At 45.7% G+C, this 23,905-nt stretch overlaps 1 protein-coding gene across 3 annotated transcripts in view; it reads right to left on the reverse strand.

Annotated features, from left to right (window-relative positions):
- LOC144612020 (sodium channel protein type 8 subunit alpha-like) overlaps positions 1 to 23,905 on the reverse strand; it is a 255,684-nt gene that overhangs the window by 230,725 nt on the left and 1,054 nt on the right. For 2 of the 3 annotated variants that reach the window (XM_078431465.1, XM_078431467.1), the window contains exons 2-3: positions 20,354 to 20,568; positions 14,130 to 14,463 (exon numbers count right to left, since the gene is read on the reverse strand). In XM_078431465.1, the coding sequence (XP_078287591.1) occupies positions 14,130 to 14,405 (276 nt within the window). In that variant the 5' untranslated portion in view covers positions 14,406 to 14,463; positions 20,354 to 20,568. Of the gene's footprint in view, positions 1 to 14,129; positions 14,464 to 20,353; positions 20,569 to 22,951; positions 23,013 to 23,905 lie in introns of those variants that run through there. The other variant, XM_078431466.1, reaches the window with a different exon arrangement.

Below are 23,905 nucleotides of genomic sequence, written 5' to 3' on the forward strand. Positions count from 1 at the left end.
TAGGTGCAGGAGGAGGCCATTCGGCCCTTCAAGCCAGCACCGCCATTCAATGCGATCATGGCTGATCACTCTCAATCAGTACCCCGTTCCTGCCTTCTCCCCATACCCCCTCACTCCGTTATCCTTAAGAGCTCTATCCAGCTCTCTCTTGAAAGCATCCAACGAACTGGCCTCCACTGCCTTCTGAGGCAGAGAATTCCACACCTTCACCACTCTCTGACTGAAAAAGTTCTTCCTCATCTCCGTTCTAAATGGCCTACCCCTTATTCTCAAACTGTGGCCCCTTGTTCTGGACTCCCCCAACATTGGGAACATGTTTCCTGCCTCTAATGTGTCCAATCCCCTAATTATCTTATATGTTTCAATAAGATCCCCCCTCATCCTTCTAAATTCCAGTGTATACAAGCCTAATTGCTCCAGCCTTTCAACATACGACAGTCCCGCCATTCCGGGAATTAACCTAGTGAACCTACGCTGCACGCCCTCAATAGCAAGAATATCCTTCCTCAAATTTGGAGACCAAAACTGCACACAGTACTCCAGGTGCGGTCTCACCAGGGCCCGGTACAACTGCAGAAGGACCTCTTTGCTCCTATACTCAACTCCTCTTGTTATGAAGGCCAACATTCCATTGGCCTTCTTCACTGCCTGCTGTACCTGCATGCTTCCTTTCAGTGACTGATGCACCAGGACACCCAGATCTCGTTGAACATCCCCTCTTCCTAACTTGACACCATTCAGATAATAATCTGCCTTTCTATTCTTACTTCCAAAGTGAATAACCTCACACTTATCTACATTAAACTGCATCTGCCATGTATCCGCCCACTCACACAACCTGTCCAAGTCACCCTGCAGCCTTATTGCATCTTCCTCACAATTCACACTACCCCCCAGCTTAGTATCATCTGCAAATTTGCAAATTTTCTTTTTCCAGGATCTTCGAGGAGGAGATTGGGAATTACGGTCGGCAAAAAATAAAATCCTTCAGATGCTGCAAATCCAAATAAAAATGCTGGCCGGGCAGCACCAGTGAGGAGGGCAAAGTCAAAGACAGGGCCTCCATTTGAACTGGGCAGGTGAGACGGGTGTAGATGGGATATCTCGGTCAGCATGGGAAAGTTGGGCCGAAGGGCCGTGCTGTGGGACTCTTACAGCCATAAAATGCTGGAGTAACTCAGCGGGACAGGCAGCATCTCTGGAGAGAAGGAATGGGTGACGTTTCGGGTCGAGACCCTTCTTCAGACTCGACCCGAAAGGTCACCCATTCCTTCTCTCCAGAGATGCTGCCTGTCCCCCTGAGTTACTCCTGCATTGTGTGTCAACCTTCAGTTTAAACCAGCATCTGCAGTTCCATCCTGCACACTGCGAGACTCTTCTGTTCTGGTGAAAGGTCTTCCGATTTGAAATGGTGGCCCTCAGCCCTCCACAGATAACGCCTGACCCGCTGAGTGCATGCAACGCATGAAAATCAAACCTGACTTGGAGAAGAAACTCGACAAATCTTGTGGATGCTGTCGGGCAAGACACTTAGTGAAAAGACTGCCCGGGGTAATGTCACAAAGGCAAGGGGAGAATCGGCAAGCCTTGGAGGATAAGTAACCAAGCAACAAGGAGGAAAGAAATAGCTTTCAGGAGGCAAGCAGATTGCTTCAGAAAGCAAGGAGCTGAAGGAACCCAGTGGGCCGGGCAGCATCTGTGGAGAAAGGTGCACAGACCGCACAGAAGCTGCCTGGCCCGCCGAGTTCCTCCAGCACTTTGCCTTTTTGCTCAGGATTCCAGCGTCTGCAGTTCCTTGTGGTGCCGTCAGGAAAGCAAGCTTGCCTCAAGTGTGGAAAGCAATGGTCCAGAGAAAAGGAGGACAGCACGCGAAGGAGCCATTATTTCAACCACGGCGCCATTTTGCTTTCCTCGTCCGTGTCCACTTAAACAGAATTTCAAAGCTTCTAATGGAGCAGTTGCCCAGTTTACAATGTCCACATCCCAAATGCAGTTCACACCGCACAAAACCCAGGATGCCATCAGAACAGTGCAACACGTATAAATCCTACCTGGCGACAGCAGAGGTTCGTTCAACGTGAACCATCCTTCCTCCTTGTACAAGCACGTTCATGGATAATGACATCCTCCTCGTGAACCAACAAATCCTATTCACAAATCTATCTGATATCATGGGGGTATTTACTAAGCCTGTCCCATGGATATTCTACCTGGGAAAACCATGGATGTCATGCCGAGCCTAATAGTTTCCAACGCCATTGTCTACTTTCAGAAACCAAGAGCTGCAGATGCTGATTAATACACAAAAAGCCATAATGTGCTGGAGTAACTCAGCGGGTCAGGCAGCATCTGTGGAGAACATGGATAGGTGACGTTTCACAGAGTGCTGGAGTAACTCAGCGGGTCAGGCAGCATCTCTGGAGAACATGGATAGGAGACGTTTCACAGAGTGCTGGAGTAACTCAGCGGGTCAGGCAGCATCTGTGGAGAACATGGATAGGTGACGTTTCACAGAGTGCTGGAGTAACTCAGCGGGTCAGGCAGCATCTCTGGATAACAGGGATAGGTGACGTTCCACAGAGTGCTGGAGTAACTCAACGGGTCAGGCAGCATCTCTGGAGAACATGGATAGGTGACGTTCTCCAAAGATGCTGCCTGATGTGCTGAGTTAGAATCATAGAGTGAAACAGCGTGGAAACAGGCTCTTCAACCTAACCTGCCCACACCGACCAACATGTCCATACAAGTCCCACCTGCCCACGTTTGGTCCATATCCCTGCAAACCTGTCCTATCCATGTACCTGCCTAAGTTTCTTAAACGTTGGGATAGTCAACTACCTCCTATGACAGCTCGTTCCATACACCCACCTGCCTTTGTGAGGAAAAAATTACCCCTCAGATTGCTATTAAATCTTTCCCTCTTCACCACTCCAGCACTTTATACCATTGTCCACTTGGTAGTTTACTGGCGACGTCTACAATCCAACTAACATTTCCATCTCTCTCCACAAAAACACCTGGCTGAAGACTGTCTATGAAATGGATGGATTCCAAGCTCAAAGCATAAGATGTGGGAAGCACAGAATGCTTCCTCATTGAAAATATGCAGCATCATTATCAAGTTATCCCATGTTAGACATTTTATCTTCAGGTTCTGCGTCATTAGGACTGCACACATCCATCTTGTGGACAGAAAAGCACCCCTTACCCCATAGAAACATGGACAATAGGTGCAGGAGGCCATTCGGCCCTTCCAGCCAGAACTGCCATTCAACATGATCATGGCTGATCATCCAAAATCAGTACCCCGTTCCTGCTTTTTCCCCATATCCCTTGATTCCGTTAGCCCTAAGACCTAATTCTAACTCTCTCTTGAAAACATTGTCTAAATTATAATGTTTTCTTCTTAATTGTTTACTGTATGTCACAGTTTAAGAATAAGGGGTAGGCCATTTAGAACTGAGATGAGGAAAAACTTTTTCAGTCAGAGAGTTGTGAATCTGTGGAATTCTCTGCCTCAGAAGGCAGTGGAGGCCAATTCTCTGAATGCATTCAAGAGAGAGCTAAATAGAGCTCTTAATGATAGCGGAGTCAGGGGGTATGGGGAGAAGGCAGGAACGGGGTACTGATTGAGAATGATCAGCCATGATCACATTGAATGGCGGTGCTGGCTCGAAGGGCCGAATGGCCTCCTCCTGCACCTATTGTCTATTGTCTATTGTTACTTGCAAGCACATCATCAAGGCAAATGCCTTGTATGTCTACATACTTGGCTAATAAAATTTATTCAATTCAATTCAATGCAATCCAGTGAATTGGCCTCCACTGCTTTCTGTGATATTTTCCAGTTTCTACAGCAGCTAAACACGGCAACTTTGCACTGTGGGCTCATAATCATTAAAAACTGGACTGGGACGGGACTATTTCAAGGGCAAGTCGATCAAAGTCACATATTAACCTACATGCATAGTAAAGCCTCGGATCTTATTGAAACATATAAGATTATTAAGGGGTTGGACACGTTAGAGGCAGGAAACATGTTCCCGATGTTGGGGGAATCCAGAACCAGGGGCCACAGTTTAAGAATAAGGGGCAGGCCATTTAGAACGGAGATGAGGAAAAACTTTTTCACTCAGAGAGTTGTAAATCTGTGGAATTCTCTGCCTCAGAAGGCAGTGGAGGCCAATTTTCTGGATGCTTTCAAGAGAGAGCTAGATAGAGCTCTTAAGGATAGCGGAGTCAGGGGGTATGGGGAGAAGGCAGGAACGGGGTACTGATTGTGGATGATCAGCCATGATCACATTGAATGGCGGTGCTGGCTCGAAGGGCCGAATGGCCTCCTCCTGCACCTATTGTCCATTGTCAATAACGGACCTCTACATCACGGATTTGGGTTAAAGTGGACCACAGCTCTCATTGCCCCGCCCCGCCCCGCCCCACCCCCTCACTTCCACCATTAGATTAACAACGGTTCGCAAAGCTCATCGGGAAGGCCGGCTCCATCCTGGGGGCTGGAGTTGGAGTTGGATTCACGGGGAGGTGGTCTTGGAGGGGAGGATGCTCCTCAAACTGCGGAGCCTCCTGGACAATACAGCTCACCCCCTCCCTCCGTGACACACACCGGTCAACCTGAGGAGCACCTTCAGCAACAGACTGGTTCGCAAGGTCACAAGGAACAGGAGTAGAATTAGGCCATTCGGCCCATCAGGTCTACTCCACCATTCAATCATGGCTGATCTAGCTCTCCCTCCTATCCACATTCTCCTGCCTTCTCCCCGTAACCCCTGACGCCTGCTCACTGGTCCCACCAAGATGCAGCACAGAATGCCACAGGAGATCCTTCTTCCCTGTGGCTATCAAACTGTGCAACCCCTCCCTCTTCTGTCGTGGGCTAGACTGGGACTGATTCTCCTTCCCCCCCCTCCCCTTCTTTGCACATCTCCAATCCTGGACCTTTCGCTCGCCACTTTAACTTCATGTGGGCGGCACGGTGGCGCAGCGGTAGAGTTGCTGCCTTACAGCGAATGCAGCGCCGGAGACTCAGGTTCGATCCTGACTACGGGCGCCGTCTGTAGGAGTTTGTACGTTCTCCCCGTGACCTGCGTGGGTTTTCTCCGAGATCTTCGGTTTCCTCCCACACTCCAAAGACGTACAGGTATGTAGGTTAATTGGCTGGGCAAATGTAAAAAAAAATTGTCCCTAGTGTGTGTAGGATAGTGTTAGTGTGCGGGGCTCGCTGGGCGGTGCGGACCCGGTGGGAAGAAGGGCCTGTTTCCGCGCTGTATCTCTAAATAAATAAATGTTCCATGTATTTTGTTGTGCTTTGTGACTGTTGACAGATCAATTTCCCTCCTGGAATAAATAAAGGTCTATCGTATCGTATCATATCATATCATATATATACAGCCGGAAACAGGCCTTTTCGGCCCTGTCTCACATTGATTCTCTGTGGAAACCTGCATTAGCATCAACCCACAGGGACATAAGCATGCAGTAAGCATGCAGGTACAGCAAGCAGTGAAGAAAGCTAATGGCATGTTCGCCTTCATTGGGATCGTGTCGTAAGGCGTCACACGGCGGGAGCTTCCGGAGAGAGGCGAGCGGCATGAAGGTGGCGTGATGACCGGGCCAGTCCCTGGCATGTGCACCGCGTGTGGGACTCTGCCGCTTCCTGGTCTGGGAACCCCCACTTGTTTCAACCCCCCCCAATGCTGCATTTCTTCCCTCCCGGCCGTGGGTTAAACTTTACCCCCCTCACTCTGTTATAGCGGACAATCGGCAATAACAGACACCATCCCCTCGTGGCCCGTTATAGTGAGGGCTTACTGCAATGCAAGCCAGCACAATCAAAATCACGCAGAGTGGGGGAACAACAGAGGGATGCACCTGTCTGCCATGGAGATCAGGAGGTCAACGTTCCTTACTGTGAGCAACAGCAATCAGAGAAAGATCACCCCTCGGTGGTGACACATAGCTCAGATAATAGCCGATTTAACTTACGTCCTGCACCGTGAATGAATAGAATCGCGGCTAGGAAATTATACTTTCAGCAGCCGCGACTGCCCATTCTTAGCATCTGCAGATCGCAAGCTTAGAAATTGGCCCAACACTTACTTCCCAGTCTCCCTACAATTTACTAAGTGTCCAAACGCACCTGGTTTACATCTACCTTTGTCGGCCTTGCAGACAGCCTGGACCATAGATAGGGAGTCGGAGAGTCACAGAGTGATACAGTGTGGAAACAGGCCCTTCATAGAGTCACAGAGTGATACAGTGTGGAAACAGGCCCTTCATAGAGTCACAGAGTGATACAGTGTGGAAACAGGCCCTTCATAGAGTCACAGAGTGATACAGTGTGGAAACAGGCCCTTCATAGAGTCACAGAGTGATACAGTGTGGAAACAGGCCCTTCATAGAGTCACAGAGTGATACAGTGTGGAAACAGGCCCTTCATAGAGTCACAGAGTGATACAGTGTGGAAACAGGCCCTTCATAGAGTCACAGAGTGATACAGTGTGGAAACAGGCCCTTCATAGAGTCACAGAGTGATACAGTGTGGAAACAGGCCCTTCATAGAGTCACAGAGTGATACAGTGTGGAAACAGGCCCTTCGGCCCAACTTGCCCACACCGGCCAACATGCCCCATCTGCACTAGTCCCACCTGCCTGCGCTTGGCTCATATCCCCCCAAACCTGTCCTATCCATGTACCTGTCTAACTGCTTCTTAAACGCTGGGATAGTCCCAGCCTCAACTATCTCCTCCGGCAGCTCGTTCCATACACCCACCACCCTCTGTGTGAAAATGTTACCCCTCAGGTTCCCATTAAATCTTTTCCCCTTCACCGTAAACCTATGTCCTCTGATCCTCGATTCCCGTACTCTGGGCAAGAGACTCTGTGCATCTACCCGATCTATCCTCTCATGATTTTGTATACCTCTATAAGATCACCACTCATCCTCCTGTGCTCCAAGGAACAGAGTCCCAGCCCCCACCTCTCCCCCCCCCCCCCCCCCCCACCCACCCCCCCCCCCATATAACTTTCTTCATATACACCTGCAGCTTACTGACTGATCCTCTTGTAGGAAAGAAATGGATTTAGAAATAGAAGTGAAAAAGATGGCCCTGGGCCATGAACAAGGAGCAGGAGCCCCTTGTCTGAAGTGCAAGGATAAATGTGAAGGGTTTGAGCTCCATTGTTGGAGAAAGATCTGCCACAATTGTAAGTGTGGCCAACAAGGACATGATGTCCTTTCCTGCACTGAAGAAGACAAGAAAGTGGGCAAACGTTTTGAAGGTACCAAATACACGAGTCTCATCGCAAAACCGAAGACTGACTCGACCAAGTGGACCCGTTGGGCCCAAACCTCTCCTGCATTGGCGCAGCGCCTTCTCCTCCCCCCTCCCCCTCCCTCCCCCCCCACCCACCCTCCCTCCACCCCCTCTCCCTCCCTCCACCCCCTCTCCCTCCCTCCACCCCCTCTCCCTCCCTCCATCCCCCCTCCCTCACTCCACCCCCCCTCCCTCCCTCCCTCCCCCATCCACCCCCCTCCCTCCCTCCTCCCCATCCCCTCCCTCCACCCCTTCCCCTCCCCCCACTCCATCCCCCTCAGCCCCCCTTATCCTCCCCCTCCCTCCCCCTCCCCCCTCCCTCCCTAGGAGATAGATTTAAACTTTAAAATGTGAATAACTTTAAAAATATAACACTGATTTCAATGAAACTTCTTCCATTAGCACCAAAGGGACGACGGTGAGTAAGGTGGGCCTAAAATTGTCGCGCTATCGTGTACCGTTTTGGCTGTAGTTCAGGAACAAACAAACAAACAAACAAACGAGAGTTTTAGTAGATAGATGGAGTCCCCGTCTACAAGCGTAACATCGTGACACCCACTGATCCAATCGCTGGCAAGAAGGATGCATCCTTTTATACCGTTAGCCTATGAGTGAGCCCCCACCTTCTCGCAAAGATGAATGAAGAATGGTGTCAGCATTGTAACATGAAACAGCAACTCCAGCGTGTTGACCACCCGCAGACCAGGCCGCCAGAGTGGTCTGGAGGGCGAACGAGGGACCAAACTGGCTCAACTAACGGAGGAGATAGGGCAGAGTTGGGTTTACTTCCCTTCCCTTGGCTCCCTTTGAAATGAGGGTGACCCCACACGGAACTACTAAACTAACAGCGGCCAAAATAATGTACAGCCGGCCGCCACCTACCCCCGGGGGTGCAACCAAGAGTGCGGACATTAGTTTTGACCTAAGCGATGAATGAATTACCTATGCACAGCAATTAACCCATGCCTTACCAGTCCTGCATTCCCAGGTAGGAGAGGCACAGAAGCCACTGCCAGTTGAACTCGTGCACGGGTCCATACTACCAGGGGATTCTACGTACTGGTACGGAACTGGGATCGGAGGAAATTGGGACCGCACTGGAAGGGGGCGTACCGGGTGCTACTAACAGCACCCACCGCCGTGAAGGTTGAAGACTGACTGCAAACGGATCGGAGAACATGGAAAGGACAGTGGAGCTATTGATCCTTCTGTGTGTCTGTTTCTGTCTACGAGCTATGAATTTGCCCTCTGCAGCAACGTGCTGTTGCTGGTCACTTACTTGTGTGTCTTTGTGGTCTAGAACTTTAACAATATTAATCTCACTCCTTCCGAGTTGGTTTTCTCTTTGCTGCCACTCCGCCAAAAGACAATTCGACTCTCCCCAAAAACAACGCAAACAGAAACCTCAGAAAGACACGTCTTCCCGCTCGACACAGAATAACAGTGGAGCCTCACAACACAACACTTGCACCATTCACTCCATTCCACTCAGGAGGCAATGAACAGCCCGAAGAAGTTAGCAATCAAAAAAAAAACTGTCCAGTTGCCAATTCATGGTAAATTGAGCCACCACTTATGAAAATCTAAATGATACTTATCGGTAGCAAATATCACAAGAGGGAAAAAAATTAAACACAAGGTACCAGGTCACCAGCAGCTCGTGAAGTTATATAAATGGGTAACCTTTCAGACAAGAATTCACAGCCTGTCAACTTTTCAAAAGCCCATCAGTTTCACAAGCAGTTGTTTAGTCACACAAAGTTATGTTGTGGGGTACCTCTACCAAGCGAATATTGCCAGTTCTAGTGGTATCAGGCCAGGCCTAACTCTGTCTGTCTATTTCCACACAGATTATCAGAGAAGGAAAAGTTGGAGCACAATAACCAGCAATAGTTTTACGTTTTTGCTCCCCCACACGATGCCATATAGTGTCAACATAGACAATAGGTGCAGGAGGAGGCCATTCGGCCCCTCGAGCCAGCACCGCCATTCAATGTGATCATGGCTGATCATTCACAATCAGTAACCCGTGCCTGCCTTCTCCCCATATCCCTTGATTCCACTAGCCCCTAGAGCTCTATCTAACTCTCTCTTAAATCCATCCAGTAAATTGGCCTCCACTGCCCTCTGTGGCAGAGAATTCCACAAATTCACAACTCTCTGGGTGAAAACGTTCCTTCTCATCTCAGTTTTAAATGGGCTCTCCTTTATTCTGAGATTGTGGCCCCTGGTTCTGGACTCGCCCAACATTGGGAACATTTTTCCTGCATCTAGCTTGCCCAGTCCTTTTATAATTGTATATGTCTCTATAAGATATCAAGGTTAATATCTCAAGGTTAATTCAAATGCGTTTTTTTTAAATATTTCTTTTATGGATATACCCCTGGAATTTCCAATGTACTCAGACCAAATTAATTCCCATCCTGCACGCATATTTAGCATATTTCTGGGATAGACAATAGACAATAGGTGCAGGAGGAGGCCATTTGGCCCTTCGAGCCAGCACCGCCATTCAATGATATCATGGCTGATCATTCTCAATCAGTACCCCGTTCCTGCCTTCACCCCATACCCCCTGACTGCGCTATCCTGAAGAACTCTATCTAGCTCTCTCTTGAATGCATTCAGAGAATTGGCCTCCACTGCCTTCTGAGGCAGAGAATTCCACAGATTCACAACTCTCTGACTGAAAAAGTTTTTCCTCATCTCAGTTCTAAATGGCCTACCCCTTATTCTTAAACCGTGGCCCCTTGTTCTGGACTCCCCCAACATTGGGAACATGTTTCCTGCCTCTAACGTGTCCAACCCCTTAATACTCTTATATGTTTCGATAAGATCTCCTCTCATCCTTCTGAATTCCAGTGGATACCAGCCTGGTCGCTCCAGTCTTTCAACATATGATAGTCCTGCCATTCCGGGAATTAACCTAGTAAACCTACGCTGCACGCCCTCAATAGCAAGAATATCCTTCCTCAAATTTGGAGACCAAAACTGCACACAGTACTCCAGGTGCGGTCTCACTAGGGCCCTGTACAACTGCAGAAGGACCTCTTTGCTCCTATACTCAACTCCTCTTGTTGTGAAGGCCTACATTCCGTTGGCTTTCTTCACTGCCTGCTGTACCTGCATGCTTCCTTTCAGTGACTGATGCACTAGGACACCCAGATCTCGTTGTACGTCCCCTGTTCCTAACTTGACACCATTCAGATAATACTCTGCCTTCCTATTCTTACCACCAAAGTGGATAACCTCACACTTATCCACATTAAACTGCATCTGCCAAGCATCCGCCCACTCACACAACCTGTCCAAGGCACTCTGCAACCTCATAGCATCTTCCTCACAGTTCACACTACCACCCAGCTTTGTATCATCTGCAAATTTGCTAATGGTACTTTTAATCCCTTCATCCAAGTCATTAATATATATTGTAAATAGCTGCGGTCCCAGCACCGAGCCTTGCGGTACCCCACTAGTTACTGCCTGCCATTCTGAAAGGGACCCATTTATCCCCACTCTTTGCTTTCTGTCTGTCAACCAATTTTCTATCCATGTCAGTACCCTACCTCCAATACCATGTGCTCTGATTTTGCCCACTAATCTCCTATGTGGAACCTTGTCGAAGGCTTTCTGAAAGTCAAGGTACACCACATCCACCGGCTCTCCCCTGTCAATTTTCCTAGTTACATCCTCAAAGAATTCCAGATTAGTCAAGCATGATTTCCCCTTCGTAAATCCATGCTGACTCAGAACAATCCTGTTACTACTATCCAAATGCTCCGCAATTTCGTCTTTTATAATTGACTCCAGCATCTTCCCCACCACTGATGTCAGACTAACTGGTCTATAATTTCCCGTTTTCTCTCTCCCTCCTTTCTTAAAAAGTGGGACAACATTAGCTACCCTCCAATCCACAGGAACTGATCCTGAATCTATAGAACATTGGAAAATGATCACCAATGCGTCCACAATTTCTAGCGCCACCTCCTTAAGTACTCTGGGATGCAGACCATCAGGCCCTGGGGATTTATCAGCCTTCAGTCCCATCAGTCTACCTAACACCATTGCTTGTTGCTTGTATCTTCCTTAGTGAAGACAGATCTAAAGTACCGGTTCAACTCGTTTGCCATTTCCTTGTTCCCCATAATAAATTCCCCCACTTCTGTCTTCAAGGGACCCACATTTGCCTTGACTATTTTTTTCCTCTTTACATACATAAAAAAGCTTTTACTATCCTCCTTTATATTATTGGCTAGCTTACCCTCGTACCTCATCTTTTCTCCCCGTATTGCCTTCGTAGTCATCTTCTGTTGCTCTTTAAAAGAGTCCCAATCCTCTAGCTTCCCACTCTGGCTTCCCCATATTCCTTGATTCCGTCAGCCCTAAGAGCTAAATCAAACTCTCTCTTGAAAACATACAGTGAATTGGCCTCCACTGACTTCTTTGGCTGAGAATCCCACAGATTCACAACTCTCTGGGTGGAAAACCAGAGGTGAAAACTCTCTATTGACCCAATACCAATGCACCAATACAACACTGAGAAGAGTGTTCCTTTCTGGTAATGAGTGCAAGGTTTTCTTTGGCTATTTTCCCCTGTATACTTTCCAAGCTGGAACTTTAGGGATAAAATATTTTATTCCTGCCACCAGTACACAAAATAAAAAGCATACACCTGGAAAGTATACAGGGAAAAATAGCCAAAGAGAACCTTGCACTCATTACCAGAAAGGAACACTCTTCTCAGTGTTGTATTGATGCATTGGTATTGGGTCAATAGAGAGTTTTCACCTCTGGTTTTCCACCCAGAGAGTTGTGAATCATATAACATATAACATATAACTACAGCACGGAAACAGGCCCGTCCGGCCCTACCAGTCCACGCCGACCACTCTTCCTGACCTAGTCTCATCTACCTGCACTCAGACCACAACCCTCTAATCCCCTCTTATCCATATACCTATCCAATTTACTCTTAAATAATAAAATCGAGCCAGCCTCCACCACTTCCACCGGAAGCCCATTCCATACAGCCACCACCCTCTGAGTAAAGAAGTTCCCCCTCATGTTACCCCTAAACTTTTGTCCCTCAATTCTGAAGCTATGTCCCCTTGTTGGAATCTTCCCCACTCTCAAAGGGAAAAGCCTACCCACATCAACTCTGTCCGTCCCTCTCAAAATTTTAAAAACCTCTATCAAGTCCCCCCTCAACCTTCTACGCTCCAAAGAATAAAGACCCAACCTGCTCAACCTCTCTCTGTAGCTTAAGTGCTGAAACCCAGGCAACATTCTAGTAAATCTCCTCTGTACCCTCTCCATTTTGTCGACATCCTTCCTATAATTTGGCGACCAGAACTGCACACCATACTCCAGATTCGGCCTCACCAATGCCCTGTACAATTTTAACATTACATCCCAACTTCTATACTCGATGCTCTGATTTATAAAGGCAAGCATACCAAACGCCTTCTTCACCACCCTATCCACATGAGATTCCACCTTCAGGGAACAATGCACAGTTATTCCCAGATCCCTCTGTTCCACTGCATTCCTCAATTCCCTACCATTTACCCTGTACGTCCTATTTTGATTTGTCCTACCAAAATGCAGCACCTCACACTTATCAGCATTAAACTCCATCTGCCATCTTTCAGCCCACCCTTCCAAAAGGCCCAAGTCTCTCTGTAGACTTTGAAACTCTACTTCATTATTAACTACACCACCTATCTTAGTATCATCTGCATATTTACTAATCCAATTTGCCACACCATCATCCAGATCATTAATGTAAATGACAAACAACAGTGGACCCAACACAGATCCTTGGGATTCTCAGCCACAGAAGGCAGTGGAGGCCAATTCACTGTATGTTTTCAAGAGAGATTTTGATTTAGCTCTTAGGGCTGACGGAATCAAGGAATATGGGGAGAAAGCAGGAACGGGGTACTGATTGTGGAGGATCAGCCATGATCGTATTGAATGGCGATGCTGGCTCGAAGGGCCGAATGGCCTACTCCTGCACCGATTTTTAATGTTTCAATGACCACTTGCCTCAACCCTTGCCAGAGGAATGACGTGACTGCCGGGAATTATAAAACACCCAATAAAAACCAGTTGGAAGAGGAAAAACGTTTTCAGTCAGAGAGTTGTGAATTTGTGGGACTCTCTGCCTCAGAAGGCAGAGGAGGCCAATTCTCTGGATGCATTCAAGAGAGAGCTAGATAGAGCTCTTAAGGATAGCGGAGTCAGGGGGTATGGGGAGAAGGCAGGAACGGGGTACTGGTTGTGGAGGATCAGCCATGATCACATTGAATGGCGGTGCTGACTCGAAGGGCCGAATGGCCTCCTCCTGCACCTATTGTCCAACAGGAAAAAAAAACAAAATGGTTGTTAGAATTATTTGAATTTAGGAAGGGGGAAGGCCAATTAACAACTTAAAATAAAACTAATATGTGCAAGGCAAATGTTGTCTGCTGGGACTGGGGCTTGTTCACGTGAAAGGTGGTCTGTGGGTCTAAGCTGACATCCCGATAAGTAGGAGGAGATTTTTTTTTAAAGTAATCAACAATCTAATTTAAAATTTCAAAATGTTCTTTCTCCCCACTCAAGACAATTCATAGAATTTTCTTCCACCCCACGCAAGACAATTATTACTGATATTATTACTATTATTATTATTATTATTAATAATAATGTAATTCGTCTTGCAACCACTGCTGTACTCTTTCAACCTCATTTGTCAGCTCTCTCCCTGCGAATATAAACAAAACACAAAATAACCGCTTTGTCCAAGGCACTCACTTTCTGATTTATATAAAAAGGGTCCAAGTCCTCCAATGGCTCAGCAATGCATTTGGAAGGGGGGTCACCATAAATAAACGGCAAACTTCTGCCTGCTTCAAGGTCGCTGTTTGGCTTGAGCTTATTTTGATCGTCGTCATCGCGGTGGCTGCTGTCTTGCTTGGCAGGTTTTTTGTTCTTCTCTTCGGTGATACGCTGCTCAATGATAGCCAGAGACTCGCGGGTGAAAAGATGGAAGCTATCAGGACCTGGCGGTGGAAGCATATGCGCTGCCATATTTTCATCCTGCAACTAGATCTTCACCCTATGCAGCCTCCAGAGTGGACAGTCCTGTCTGAATCAAAACACAATGGACATGCTTTAAGAATAAATACACTGCCGTGGAAAACGGGCGACAGAATAGAGATAAACGTCAGCACTAAAAGCCGTTTCAACCCAAAAATGAAAAGGCATGTTGCCCTCAATAAAACACCCCGAGTACTTTGAGAAATTCAACAACATGTTGGCGAGAGGAAAACATGATACAGAGTGCTGGAGTAACTCAGCGGGTCAGGCAGCATCTGTGGAGAACATGGATAGGTGACGTTTCACAGAGTGCTGGAGTAACTCAGCGGGTCAGGCAGCATCTGTGGGGAACATGGATAGATGACGTTTCACAGAGTGCTGGAGTAACTCAGCGGGTCAAGCAGCATCTGTGGAGAACATGGATAGGTGACGTTTCACAGAGTGCTGGAGTAACTCAGCGGGTCAGGCAGTATCTCTGGAGAACACGGATACATGACGTTTTAGGTCAGGGCCCTTCTTTATGCACCTCGATTAGATCACCCCTAAAGCAGGGTCCCGACCCGAAACGTCACCTATCTGTATTCTCCAGGGATACTGCCTGACCCGCTGAGTTACTCCAGCACTTTTTGTGTTTTTTTTAGTAAACCTGCATCTGCAGTTCCTTGTATCAACACGCTGGTGAGGCCTCATTTGGAGCACTGTGTTCACTTTTGGTCGGCCTGTTATAGGAAGGAAGTCATTGAGCTGGAGGGAGTGCAGAGAAGATTTACGAGGATGGTGACAAAACTTCAGGGCCTGAACAACAGGGAGAGGTTGGGCGGGCTAGGACATTATTCCTTGGAGCGCGGGAGGCCAAGGGGTGATCTTATAGAGGTGTACAAAATCATGAGGGGAATAAATAGTCTTTTACCCAGAGTAGGGGAATCAAGAACCAGCGGACATAGGGTTAAGGCGAGAGGGGGAAAGATTTAACAGGAACACGAGGAGCAACTTTTTCCTGAGGATGGTGGGTGTATAGAACAACCTGCCAGAGATGGCAGAGGAGGCAGGTATTATGATAACATTAAAAGAAACATATGGACAGGTATATGAAGAGTAAAGATTTGGAGGGATATGGGGCAATCGTGAGCAGATGGGACGAGCATAGATAGAAACATAGAAAATAGGTGCAGGAGGAGGCCATTCGGCCCTTCGAGCCAGCAACGCCATTCATTGTGATCATGGCTGATCATCCACAATCAGTAACCCGTGCCTGCCTTCTCCCCATATCCCTTGATTCCACTAGCCCCCAGAGCTCTATCTAACTCTCTTAAATTCATCCAGTGATTTGGCCTCCACTACCATCTGTGGCAGAGAATTCCACAAATTCACAACTCTCTGGGTGAAAAGGTTCCTTCTCACCTCAGTTTTAAATGGTCTCCCTTTTATTCTAAGACTGTGGCCCCTGGTTCCGGACTCGCCCAACATTGGGAAAAAATTTCCTGCATCTAGCTTGTCCAGTCCTTTTGAGGAAGGGTCTCGACCCGAAACGTCACCCATTCCTTCTCTCCTGAGATGCTGCCTGACCTGCTGAGTTACTCCAGCATTTTGTGAATAAATCGATTTGTACCAGCATCTGCAGTTATTTTCTTATATCTTTTATAATTGTATATGTCTCTATAAGATACCCTCTCATCCTTCTAAACTCCAATGAATACAAGCCTAGTCTTTTCAATCTTTCCTTATATGACAGTCCCGCCATCCCAGGGATCAATCTCGTGAACCTACGCTGCACTGCCTCAATTATAAAGATGTCCTTCCTCAAATTAGACCAAAACTGTACACAATACTCCAGATGTGGTCTTACCAGGGCCCTATACAACTGCAGAAGGACCTCTTTACTCCTATACTCAAATCCTCTCATTATGAAGGTCAACATGCCATTAGCTTTCTTCACTGCCTGCTGTACCTGCACGCCAACTTTCAGTGACTGGTGTACAAGGACACCCAGGTCTCGCTGCACTTCCCCCTTACCTAATCTGACACCATTGAGATAATAATCTGCCTCCTTGTTCTTGCCACGAAAGTGGATAACCTCACATTTATCTATATTATACTGCATCTGCCACGCATCTGCCCACTCACTCAACCTGTCCAGGTCACCCTGCAACCTGCTAACATCCTCTTCACAGTTTACACTGCCACCCAGCTTTATGTCATCCGCAAACTTGCTGGATGGGGCTTCTTGGTTGGCATGGACTATTTGGGGCCAAGGACCTCTATGAATGACAATGACTAATTTGCCTGAAGGCCTCCCATAAAACATTATCAATTTTAAAATGCAGCAAAACCGAGGTAAATGGCGAGGAAATTACAATATTGTAAAAGCTTTGAAAATTAACATTTTAAAACAACTGCATAACAAACTGCTCGAATAAATGTCCCAATATGACAGCACAATAATAAGCAGGCATGCAAAATGTTCCAATGGTACTCATTGATAATGGAGCAACATTAACAAAAAAAACAAAAATCATCCTATTCATTGCTTGCAGAAACCTACAGTCCACATCAGTTGGGCATCGGAAGGTCATGTTGCAGTTATACAAGACGTTGGTGAGGCTGCATTCAGAGTATTGTGTTCAGTTCTGGGCACCGTGTTATACGAAAGATGTTGACAAGCTAGAAAGGGCACGGAGAAGATTTACGAGGATGTTGCCAGGACTAGAGGGTGTGAGCCACAGGGAGAGGTTGAGCAGGCTGGGTCTCTATACCTTGGAGCGCAGGAGGATGAGGGGTGATCTTATAGAGGTATACAAAATCACGAGAGGAATAGATCAGGTGGATGCACAGAGTCTCTTGCCCAGAGTAGGGGAATTGAGGACCAGAGGACATGGGTTTAAGGTGAAGGGGAAAAGATTTAATAGGAATAGGGATAGGGGTAACTTTTCCACACAGAGGGTGGTGAGTGTATGGAACGAGCTGCCAGAGGAGGTAGTTGAGGCTGGGACTATCCCAAAGTTTAAGAAACAGTTAGACAGGTACATGGATAGGACAGGTTTGGAGGAATATGGACCAAGCGCAGGCAGATGGGACTAGTGTAGCTGGGACATGTTGGCCAGTGTTTGCAAGTTCGGCCGAAGGGCCTGTTTCCACGCTGTATCACTCTGTGACTATTTGACACAAACCTACAGACTATAAAGGCCGTCCTCTCTCCAGGTTTCTCATAAATATTCAAGCTCTTTATGAGTATCTGATTTTGATTTGAAAACTAACCCTCCTCAATCATAATTTACATTTTGTAGTTTCACTTCAAAATGAAGAAGTAATCTTGAGTGGGCTACATAATCCGAAATTCAAGTCTATGCCCAGATGCCTAAAATAAGGGATAACATTGCATTTTCTAAATCTGGAGCATTGTTGGTTTATAATTATTTATCTTTTTTCTGAATTTCTAACCTCAAGATTGTATTTAGAGACTTTCCAACTCTCGGATGCAAAAGGTAACTGTCTTTTTCTGTTTCATGATGACACCTCAAACTCAGATATTAAAGTTCTCAATCCAGCCAGTTATATTAAAACAGCCCACACTTCCTCCATACTTCATTTCATTCATAAATATTTCAGTTACCGCAGTTTCAAACACACAATAATGCAATTATGCAATTAAGAAAAAAATATCCCTAATTTGGTGCATGAGTTTCAACCCAGCAAACTGCCACTGTCTGAAGAAGGGTCTCGACCCGAAACGTCACCCATTCCTTCTCTCCAGAGATGCTGCCTGACCCGCTGAGTTACTCCTGCATTTTGTGTCTATCTTCAATTTAAACCAGCATCTGCAGTTCCTTCCTACACACTGACACGGCATGTATGAGCACAAAGCCAAAGCATCTTCTTGATTCAGGCGAATACAGAGATAAAATGTAATCAAGGGGACAGTCAGACTGGTCGGAGAAACATAGAAACATAGAAAATAGGTGCAGGAGTAGGCCAATCAGTACCTCGTTCCTGCCTTCTCCCCATACCCCTTGATTCCTTTAGCCCTCAGAGCTAGATCTAACTCTCTCTTTAAAACATCCAGTGAATTGGCCTTCTGTCGCAGAGAATTCCACAGATTCACAACTCTCTGGGTGAAAACTAGGAAGGGGGAAGAGATGGAGAGAGGGAAAGCAAGGGTGATTTGAATTTTTACAGAGATAATATTTAACCAAGGGGACAGTCAGCCTGATGAATAAACTAATGATCTATTCTACATTTTCCTTGATTCCTCCATCCCCTTTGATGTCTCGGTTTAACATCTTACGCTTCCCTATCTCCGAGTCTCCCTCTCTCCTGACTCAGTCTGAAGAAGGGTCTCAACCCAGACATGTCACCCATTCCTTCTCTCCAGAGATGCTGCCTGTCCCACTGAGTTGCCCCAGCATTTTGTATCCATCTTTTTGATTCAACAAACTTGCCATGTTGTTTTACAGAACAATTTTAAAAAGTTATACAACAAGTAACCACACTATCTCCTTCGTAAACAAAGATAAACAATAGGAAAACAAAATGATGTTAACCTCTATTAAAATCATACCCTCAGACAAGAGTTCAAGGTAGGAACTCACTCGATGGCAGGATTTGGGGGTTACAATATTTTAACTTGCTCACTCCCGAATTACAGTAAAGGGTGAGAAGCCTTACTAAGCCAGCAGGTACAGCAGGCAGTGAAGAAAGCTAATGGCATGTTGGCCTTCATCGCAAGAGGATTTGAGTTTTGGAGCAAGGAGGTCCTTCTGCAGTTGTACAGGGCCCTGGTGAGACCGCACCTGGAGTATTGTGTGCAGTTTTGGTCTCCACATTTGAGGAAGGACATTCTTGCTATTGAGGGAGTGCAGCGTAGGTTCATCAGGTTAATTCCCGGGATGGCGGGACTGACATATGATAAAAGAATGGGTCGACTGGGCTTGTATTCACTGAAATTTAGAAGGATGAAAGAGGATCATATAGAAACATGCAAAATTCTTAAAGGATTGGACAGGCTAGATGCAGGAAAAATGTTCCCGATGTTGGGGGAGTCCAGAACCAGGGGTCACAGTTTCAGAATAAAGGGTCGGCCATTTAGAACTGAGATGAGGAAAAACTTTTTCACCCAGAGAGTTGTGAATTTGTGGAATTCTCTGCCACAGAAGGCAGTGGAGGTCAATTCACTGGATGTTTTCGAGAGAAAGTTAGATCTAGCTCTGAGGGCTAACGGAATCAAGGGATATGGGGAAAAAGCAGGAACGGGGTACTGATTGTGGATGATTAGCCATGATCATATTGAATGGCGGTGCTGGCTCGAAGGGCTGAATGGCCTACTCCTCGACCTATTTTTCTATGTTTCTGTTTCTACTGGTAAAGAGGCTCAAAATATCGTTGTGTCAAGTCAACGAATTAACACCTGGACTGTAGGCAAACTAGCACCAGATTTATAATTATCACAACAATGAACGAAACTGCCTATTGTAACGGTCAACCCCAGATAACAGTTTTATCATTTCACTTCCAATAACTAGACAAATTTAGGCGATGAATCTTTGTTAGAAACATAGATAGAAACATAGAAAATAGGTGCAGGAGGAGGCCATTCAGCCCTGCGAGCCAGCACCGCCATTCATTGTGATCATGGCTGATCATCCACAATCAATAACCCGTGCCTGCCTTCTCCGCATATCCCTTGATTCCACTAGCCCCTAGAGCTCTATCTAACTCTCTCTTAAATCCATCCAGTGATTTGGCCTCCACTGCTCTCTGTGGCAGAGAATTCCACAAATTCACAACTCTCTGGGTGAAAACGTTCCTTCTCACCTCAGTTTTAAATGGCCTCCCCTTTATTTTTAAGACTGTGGCCCCTGGTTCTGGACTCGCCCAACGTTGGGAACATTTTTCCTGTATCTAGCTTGTCCAGTCCTTGTTAAAAAACATAAACATCAACCTACCTTCTGATTTTGGTGGTGTTGTTGTTGTTGTTGTTGTTGTTTTATTTCATGTTAAAGCACCGGACCTTCCTTTGCAAATCCTTTTCGGATCAATGGGAGACGTGGGAGGGGGGAGGTGGGCGAATTATTTTGTTATTCCGATGACAATTTCTGCCACGTCAGCAGGATAGCAATCAATAATGAATGGGCATCACGTGTCCAAAAGAGGCCGCAAGCTGAAATTTAAAAAGCACTTTTTAAAATCGCTCATATTATAAAATATTAACGTTAAAAACGCAGCAGGGGGAAAAATAGTGGCAAGTATTAAAAATATAACATTGCTGATTTGCTGTTAAATAAAAGAACAGGTGGATAGATGCAAGTGGCCTCTCTTGTGCTCGAATTGAAATAACCTCACAGAATGCATGGTACAGCACATGCATCCGAGTGCATGTAACACATTGCAGTTGCGCTGTTGTGTGTCTGCAATTGGTCACGCCGGCCCTTGGAGCCGTTTGTTTAGCTGCGCACATCAATTTGTTGAATTTAAATAGCCGAACGTGGTTTCCGCCTTGCAGTCGGGTACTTACACAACGCGATGGGCTGCAACAGAAGACGAGAAGCACCCTGCACCCAGGGCAAAGCCACACCCAGGCAGAGCCCCGCAAGCACAACCCTTCTCCAGCTCAGCCCGTCCGCCACATGCTCGTTCGGAGGGAGCGGATGCACTCAACTTCGAGAACAACCCACATTTTTTATTTCTCAAATGGCTCCACCTGCCCCCTCTCCCCTCTCCAGGCAATGACATTTTGCGTTGCCTTCATTTAAAAATAAATACCCCAAGCAGATTTGCACAAACAGTGTGAACATGGCTACGATCTACAGGCCTTGGTAAACGTGAATTGGGCACCAGTAATGAGCCCCAGATTGTTTAAAGGGGGCATGTACACACACACATATATATACACAAACACACACACATATGTACATGTCTACACACACATACGTTCATACATATGCACACACACACATATACACACACACATTTATACATACACATACATATATATGAATATATATAAACACACACATATATATACACACATATATACACGCAATCGAACACACACACACATATACACAATCTAACATACACATATATATACACACAGATATGCACACACAGATATACACACATATATACACAATCCAACACGTACACACACATATATATATACACAATCTAACATATATACACACACAATCTAACATATATATATATATATATACACACACACACAATCTAACATACACACACACAATCTAACATATATATACACACACAATCTAACATATACACACACACACAATCTAACATACACACACACACACACAATCTAACATATACACACACACAATCTAACATATATATACACACAATCTAACATATACACACACACAATCTAACATATACACACACACAATCTAACATACACACACAATCTAACACATACACACAATCTAACACATACACACACGCATACAATCTAACATATACACACACGCACACAATCTAACATATACACACACACAATCTAACATATATACACACACACATACAATCTAACATATACACACACACAATCTAACATATACACACACATACAATCTAACATATACACACACATACAATCTAACATATACACACACACACACAATCTAACATATACACACACACACAATCTAACATATACACACACACATATAATCTAACATATACACACAATCTAACATATACACACACAATCTAACATACACACACACAATCTAACATATATATGCACACACACAATCTAACATATACACACACACAATCTAACATATATATGCACAGTCTAACATATATACACGCACACACAATCTAACATACACACACAAACAATCTAACACATATACACACACAATCTAACATATATACACACACTCAATCTAACATATACACACACTCAATCTAACATATATACACACACAATCTAACATACACACACACAATCTAACATATATACACACACAATCTAACATATATACACACACAGTCTAACATATATACACACACAATCTAATATATATACACACAGTCTAACATATATACACGCACACATACAAAATCTAACATATATATGCACACACAATCTAACATACACACACACAATCTAACATATATACACACACAATCTAACATATATGCACACACAATCTAACATATATACACACACACAATCTAACATATATACACACACACAATCTAACACATATACACACACATAATCTAACATATACACACGCACACATAATCTAACATATACACACACACAATCTGACATATACACACACACAATCTAACATATACACACACGTACACAATCTAACATATATATACACACACATATATACAGACACGTATACGCACACAGACGCATGCATACAAACACACAAACATATTTACACACATACATATATACACACACATAAAACGGAAAGAATATGCTTACTGAAGAATTAAACATCCTAACCCATTACCCCTTCTGCCACCAAAACAGCCGGTGTTTTAAAACTCACATGACAGAGAAAAGCCGATCACACAAGCTGGCGCTGTGCTTTCAGCACCACTAGCCGGCCGGCCATGCTCTCGAGAGGCAGCTTCAAGGGCCAAAGATTATTCAGCACAGCAGAGAGAGCGACGGCGTTGAATGCATTGCAATGCAATGCAATTCCAGCGGCCAGGCGGGCAGGCGAGAAACATTGCAATGGGATTTCACCAAGTCACAGTGGTTGGGTTTTCTTCTCTATTTGGGTGGGGGGGGGGGGGGGGGGGGGGGTAGACTCTTGGGCCTTCACAACCTCCCTTTCTAAAACTATCAGACAAGAATGCAAGACTTCATTATATCTCCAAGCGACTCAATGCACAACGACACCTTGAACAAGGCGCTCAAACAAAGCCCCCCTCCCCTCTTAAAAGCATCCCGGGCGCATGGTTTTATCTCCATTACAAGCCATAGGTAGGCCGAGCAAACACTTGTGCGTGACGTTTCACCGATTATCTGCAGCGTCAAGTCAAAGATGATGATTTGATCGGATTATTGAGACAGAATCACATTGGGCTTTGCAGAATGCACTGCACTGTAACACGGAAATATCCTGACAGTCCCAAATGTAGACCTGCATCTACCCGTCACATCACCAGACCCACCCCCCCCCCCCCCAGAAACCAACACAGCTTCCCTTTCAACTGGTACATAGCATTTAATCTTTCAAAAATAGATACACACACACACACATATATATGTATATATATATACATGTAAAAGATAAACAAACCGCACCGTTCACATCGTTTACAGATTTTAACAGAAACGTTACTGTCTCGAACAGTAATCGCCGGTGTACACGGGATGCAATGTGTGTCAATTATTAATATTAATATATATATATATATATAGGGTTAGGCTGGCTGGATTGCAAGGGGGGGGAGCACTGCAGTGCACAGCACAGCGCCCGGCGCCATCCCTTCCA

This window comes from Rhinoraja longicauda, chromosome 42 (assembly GCF_053455715.1).
Source record: "Rhinoraja longicauda isolate Sanriku21f chromosome 42, sRhiLon1.1, whole genome shotgun sequence".
In the NCBI taxonomy this organism is placed as follows: domain Eukaryota; kingdom Metazoa; phylum Chordata; class Chondrichthyes; order Rajiformes; family Arhynchobatidae; genus Rhinoraja; species Rhinoraja longicauda.